The sequence below is a fragment of the Vicia villosa genome, linkage group LG7, assembly GCF_029867415.1.
Source record: "Vicia villosa cultivar HV-30 ecotype Madison, WI linkage group LG7, Vvil1.0, whole genome shotgun sequence".
Classification (NCBI taxonomy): Eukaryota; Viridiplantae; Streptophyta; class Magnoliopsida; order Fabales; family Fabaceae; genus Vicia; species Vicia villosa.
In genome coordinates this window covers 110,080,351-110,086,915 of record NC_081186.1, presented here as the reverse complement: position 1 = coordinate 110,086,915, position 6,565 = coordinate 110,080,351, and the positions used below count along the sequence as shown (strand labels likewise).

The 6,565-nt window shown below is 36.0% G+C and overlaps 1 protein-coding gene across 1 annotated transcript; it reads right to left on the bottom strand.

Annotated features, from left to right (window-relative positions):
* Positions 1-4,721: 4,721 nt before the first annotated feature.
* On the bottom strand, positions 4,722-5,609 carry LOC131619982 (uncharacterized). The gene has a single exon (XM_058891013.1). It carries the CDS (start codon positions 5,607-5,609, stop codon positions 4,722-4,724), a length of 888 nt encoding a protein of 295 aa, XP_058746996.1.
* Positions 5,610-6,565: the final 956 nt, after the last annotated feature.

Here is a 6,565-nt window from a genome sequence, read left to right as displayed (position 1 = left end):
ACAATCTCCTCAATGACCCTAAAATACGCTCTAGATGCCAGTACATGATTCTCATGTTTCGAACTAGAGAGGTACATGGATTCATCTTCAACCATAACCCCACTATTTTGCATGGTACTATGATCATCCTTTGATTTTGTTTAGAATGAATATTTTGTAATGTCGTATGCACTCAAATTTATTACATTAAACTTAGTCATATGTGACATCCATTTAATTATCTCTAATTCACTACTCTCTTTAGAAACACTTTCATTAAACCAAGTTATGAAAGTTTTGTTATACTCTATCAACAATGTTTTTTCACTCATCTGGGGGAATTTTACCTTGATAAGACTTTTGTGAATGGTCAAGTAAGATTGAACTTCCATAAATAACACATATATTTCGCCATAAATAACACATTCACCATAAATAACACATATATTTCGCATCTTCCTTTTTTTAAAATACGATTACATATTGCATCCATAACAAAAAAAGCAAGAGCACTTGCTGTTGCTAATATTTTTTCTATAAAAAAAATAATAAATATTAACAGAACTTGTTGATACCACACTTCCTCTAATTTACTACCACAGTACCGTTGCCATCCATCGCAAGTGGTTGATTATGTGTGAGTGTGGCAAATCCATAACTACTAATTTATTAATTTAGTGAAAAACATGTTACTAATTGAGGTAAAGTGAATTTGAAAAGTAATTACCATAAGCACAATGAACAAAGGAGAGTGGTTGTTGTGACGGTAAATGAAGGAGATGAAGATAATTGAGAAATGAAAAGGAGACGGTGTGTACATTCTATGTATCAGATGCACTTTTGTAGGGTTGAGTACTTAGGTGGTGAAACAATATATTACACAATAAAACATAAAAATAAAATGACCCTCTAATGACTCTTCATTTTCTAATACATTAATATTTTTATGTAAAATTATATAATTATATGTATTATATAATATATAAAATATAAAAGTTAAATAATATGGTCGAAGTCGGGGAATCTACAGTGCGGAGGGTACTTTCCCAATCCCCACTCCAAAGTGTAATCGGAGGAACTTTTCCTTCTATCTTCATACTCGCGGGGGAAAATCCCTACTTTGGTGCTCTAAATAGATAATACACACATGAATCTCCATTAATAGATGCAAATTAATATTCTTTACAGCTAATTACATGTTATAATCAATGTGTGACTTTCTATATACAAATATTTTTAATAATTTACTTCAAATGCATGATTCAATCTTTTTTTTCTAGAGGGATAAATTGTGGCAGGTTTTTGATAGTGAAATTGTTGCAGCATGATTCAATCATTTTTACTAATCATAAAACCATTAGATTGTTAAATAAATATGAGATTAGTAGCTTTAACAACTAAAACAAATTTAGTTAGTTAGTTAGTTGGATTAGTTACATGACCATTATTATTAAGCTATTTAACTTTCTATAACGTGTTTATATTATTATTTGTATCACAAGATATTATAGTTGCATTAATAATTGGCATTTAGAGTTTCATTGGATACAAAGAGAATTTAGTTTTGATACCAAAGGGTTGGTTCGATACTAGAGTAAGATTCATTTTAATACTAGTGAATGATTTTGGTTTTTGATACTGTGTAAATCAGTTTCGATACTAGAAAGAACTGTTTCGATACCAGAAATTTTGTTTTGACACATGGGTTGGTGTTGATACAAGGAAAGATTAATATAATTATGAAGGGTGATATAATTGGGAAACACAAAAGTGAGGAGTGATTTTTACGTGTTCTTGATCATTAAGAATGATTACAAATGACAGATTACCTCAAACATCTTGTTTCTTGATGGAAGTAATTGAAAAAGATTGACTTCTTAATTGAAATTATTATTTTGAGATTAATAAGTTCTTAAGATAGTGAAAAATGGATATGAAGAACTAGGAGCATAATCCACAAATGCTCAAAGAGCCACGTTTCAAGGATTCAAGGAAGAAAGACTTCAAAAATTTGTTCAACATTCAAGAAAATGTGGGTCCTTATTATTTTGAAAAGATTTTAAAGTTGACAAGATCAAAGGAGGCATGGGATATTTTAGAAAAATATCATAATGATGGAGAAAAGGTGAAGCAATTGAAGCTTTGATCTTCAATGAGGAAGTATGAGCTGATATAGATGGAAGAGGACTAAAAGATTGACGACTACTTCTCAAAATTGACTTCAGTGGTGAATCAAATTGTTGTGAATTCAATGCCACGAACAAAGTATAAAATAAGGGATGAATAAAGGACAAGGAAGAAGAGGAACACAAGATTGGTTATAACTGCTATTCTTTTACTTTCTCTTAGAACAAGATTACAAGTTTACAAGAATAACAAATAACCTCTCTCACCCCAAATTAGGATTTGCAGCTTAGCAATGATGAGAGACTAGTATGCTATTTATAATAAAACCTAACATACTAACTAATGGGTTTTTTCCACAAGGCCCATTGCACAAGCCAACTTAATAAACAAGCTAACTTAACAAATTAGGGTTTAAACAGTAAAACCTAATTTAACATGCTAACAACCCTAGCATCTTCGACACAAGCATGTGAACAACCTTCGACTTCATGCTTAATCCTGTTGAACCAAGAAGCTACCCTTCGACCATACTAGAGTTCGATCCAATATCTCACAAATCTCCACCTTGGATCTAACTCTACAACATCAAGGAAACAAACTAGCTTTCTTCGTGTAGCTTTATCAACTGCATACAGTGGAAAAACTTGCAACTCGGCAATGTCTTGGTGATCATATCAGCAGCATTGTCTTCAGTCGAAACCTTCAGCACTTGGACTTCTCCACGCTCGATTACTCCTCTGACGAAATGCAGCCTCACATCAATGTAATTAGTTCGCTCATGATAGGCTGAATTCTTCGACAGGTGTATTACACTTTGACTATCACATTTAACAGTGATACCTCGACCTTGAAGTTTCAGCTCTTTCGCAAAACCTTCAAGCCACAATGCTTCTTTCACAGCTTCAGTTAGGGCAAAATACTCCGCTTCAGTGGTCGATAGAGCAACAACCTTCTGAAGTGTTGCTTTCCAACTAATTGCAGTGCCAAACATAGTGAAAACATATCCAGAAATAGATTTTCTGGAATCCATATAACCTGCATAATCAGAGTCGACATATCCTTCTATTACTGCTTTACTATCTTCACCCAAGGCTCCACCATAAATTAGGACTCTATTCAGAGACCCATTTATGTACCTTAAAATCCACTTCAATGCTTGCCAGTGAGCCTTTCCAGGGTTCGCCATGTACCTGCTTACAAGACTTACTGCATATGCTATGTCGGGTCTAGTACAGACCATAGAATACATCAAAGAACCAACTATATTAGCATATGGGATGCTATTCATATAGGCTCTTTCGACATCAGTATTGGGACACTGATCAATACTCAGCTTGAATTGAGGGTTTGTTGGAGTCACAACTGGCTTTGAATTCGACATACCAAACTTTTTGAGAATCTTCCGTAGATACGCCTCTTGAGATAAGCATAACTTGGACTTCTTTCTATCTCTTCGAATGTCAATTCCAATAATCCTGGAAGCAGCTCCCAGATCCTTCATATTGAGTTCAGCCTTCACCCTCGTCACATCTTCAACATTGTTGCTTGCTATGAGAATATCATCCACATAAAGCAACAAAATAACAAATGAATTACCAGGTCGAAATTTGAAGTAAACGCAGTGGTCGAACTGACTTCTAATGAAACTTATGCGTGCCATGAACTTGTCGAATCTCCTATTCCACTGTCGAGGAGATTGTTTCAGTCCATACAAAGATCTCTTTAACTTGCACACACAATCTTCCTTCCCCTTTTCGACATACCCTTCAGGTTGCCTCATCAGGATCGTTTCATCTAGATCACCATACAAGAACGCAGTTTTCACATCCATCTGTTCCAGTTCAAGATCGAACTGTGCCACCATGGCAAGCAACATTCGAATGGACCTATGCTTCACAATGGGAGAAAACACATCATTGAAGTCGACACCTTCTTTCTGAGTGAAACCCCTTGCAACTAACCTTGCCTTGTATCTTTTCGACATCACTCCTTCAATTCCTTCCTTAACTTTGAAAATCCATTTACAGCTGACTAACCTTGCCCCATCAGGTTTCTTGATCAGTTCCCAAGTATGATTATCATGAAGAGATTTCATCTCATCATCCATGGCTTTCATCCATTCAGTCTTATTTCGACTCCTCATAACTTCCTTGTAGTCTCTAGGTTCTTCGTCTAGAACCTCACTTGCAGAGATTAAGGCATAAGCTATAAGATCTGAATACCCAAGTCTCTGAGGTGCCTTGATGACTCTTCTCGACCTATCTTTCGACAATAGGTAGTCATCGTCAGTCTCCTTCTGGCAACCGTCTTCAAATGGTAATATTTCGTATTGTAGTCACCATCTGCTAACCATTGCGCTTGAGATCTCTGAAATCACATAATTTCTTCTTGACGCAAAATCAGACTCAACTCCCTCTGCAGATTTTTCTCTAATCTTAACAGCCTTGAGATGTTCTTATTATTTTGAATACCTCTTTAGATACCTTGGAGTCTTGCCATAATACCTCTTTTCACCTTATGAACATGCTGCACCAAACGATTCTTCCACTCTACGGCATCCTCTTCAATTCTCTTGAGGTTTTTGATTAAGTCATCATTAATGTTCCAAAAGCCTTTCAATCTATCAACATAACTATTATCCACCACCAGGCACTTTCGAAACGAAAAGGCTTAGGAATCCTCTCATTAATACTACCAGTCAAAGCAATCATAATTGGATGATGATCTGAAAAACTGACTCTAGTCAAAACTTTCACCTGCACATCAGCAAACATCAACCGCCATTCCTCATTACCAATAGCTCTGTCTAATCTTTCGTAAATCCTCTGCCCACCATGATAAATCGGTCCTCTCCAAGTAAAACGAGGCCCATTAGCACCAAGATCCGATAAGTTGCACATATCCATGTTATCTCTAAAAATACCACATTTTTTGGCAGAAGCTAGCCCCCCTCCCTTTTTTTCATTGGCAAAGGCAATATCGTTGAAATCTCCCGCCACAAGCCAAGGATTATTGTTATTGGCATTCGCTATATTTTTCAAATTCTCCCATAGAATTTTTCTCTTTCCTTCATTGGGACTAGCATACACCACAATAAATACCCACTCTTGCCCATTTTTATTGTGGGCTTGCAAATGGATATACTGATCTCCACTACTGATCAAACTTACCTTTATATTCTCTTCCTTACTTGCTACCAAAATACCTCCTGAGAAGCCAACATTATCAACATGCAGGAAATATTGAAACCCCAACTTCTTGAGAGCCCCATGAAGCTTTTTAGGGTTACATCGAGTTTCCATTATCACAAGAATCTCAGGTTTGTAAATATCAGTGTAATATTTACTAAACCTAAAGAAATCTTTGCTCGCAGCACCTCTACAATTCCAAGTAACAATAATCCCATGCATCTCAACTCCTCTCAGGTGTCTCCATAACCACCTCTTTTTCTGTACCATTTTGTGCCCTTCGCGTATCCACATTTCCCAAGTTTCCCATGCCATTTAGGGAATCTGGTTGACTTCCTATATTAGATGGAACATCAAAACCTGACTGTGTTATTTTTGCATCAGGAAGTCGTGTCTCATGAGGCTTTGGAAAAAAGAACATGCTTCTATTATGATTAATATCAGCTTCTTCTACGTGAATTCTGTTAAATTGGGTTTCAATATTAAAATTAAACTTGTTTTTAGACTTATTAATACTAACATGATTTTTCTCAAGAAACTTCATTTTTTTTCTTTCTCAAAAATCACTTCTATTGCTCTCTTCATAGCTTCGGAGTTTTTTCCAGTTAAGCCTGTTTTCCCACGTGCAGCTAAGTTGCTTTGTTTTTTATCCCTACCTTTATTATCCACTTGATTCCTGATTTGTTTCCCATGATAGAAACTCTTCATTTGGTCCACCCTTTTGTTGCCAACTGTATTCCCAACATCACTAACATTTTCCTTGTTTTTTTCCGCATTAACTCTCATTGGATCTCTTTCCGACATAAAAGCATCATCATTATTACTCTTTTCGCCTGCTTTCTCTCTCCCATTTAACACCTGATCATTGGACTTGTCTGCTAGAATATCTTCCACATTTATTACATTATTATTAATTCCCATAAAAATTTCATGGTCATTAATAATATCCTTTTTTGTTTCACTTGTTTCACCTTCGTCAACAAGCAACGCTGTAAATCGTGATCCAGGTTTACCACCCCCTATACTGATGCCAATTTGCTTCTTCTTCACTTCCAAAGCTTTCCTACCTTTGTGCTGCTTTTGGACGACTTGCCACAGACCATCTTCACCATTTCTCTTCTCCGTATCAGCTTTCTTCATGTTCTTCCCCTCATGACTTTCAATCCTTCCTGCAATTACCTGAGAATTGTCCACCGCAAATTCCTTGATTCTCTCCGGTCAGCCATCTTTGTAATGGCCAAATCTACCACAGCTAAGGCACAACATATATA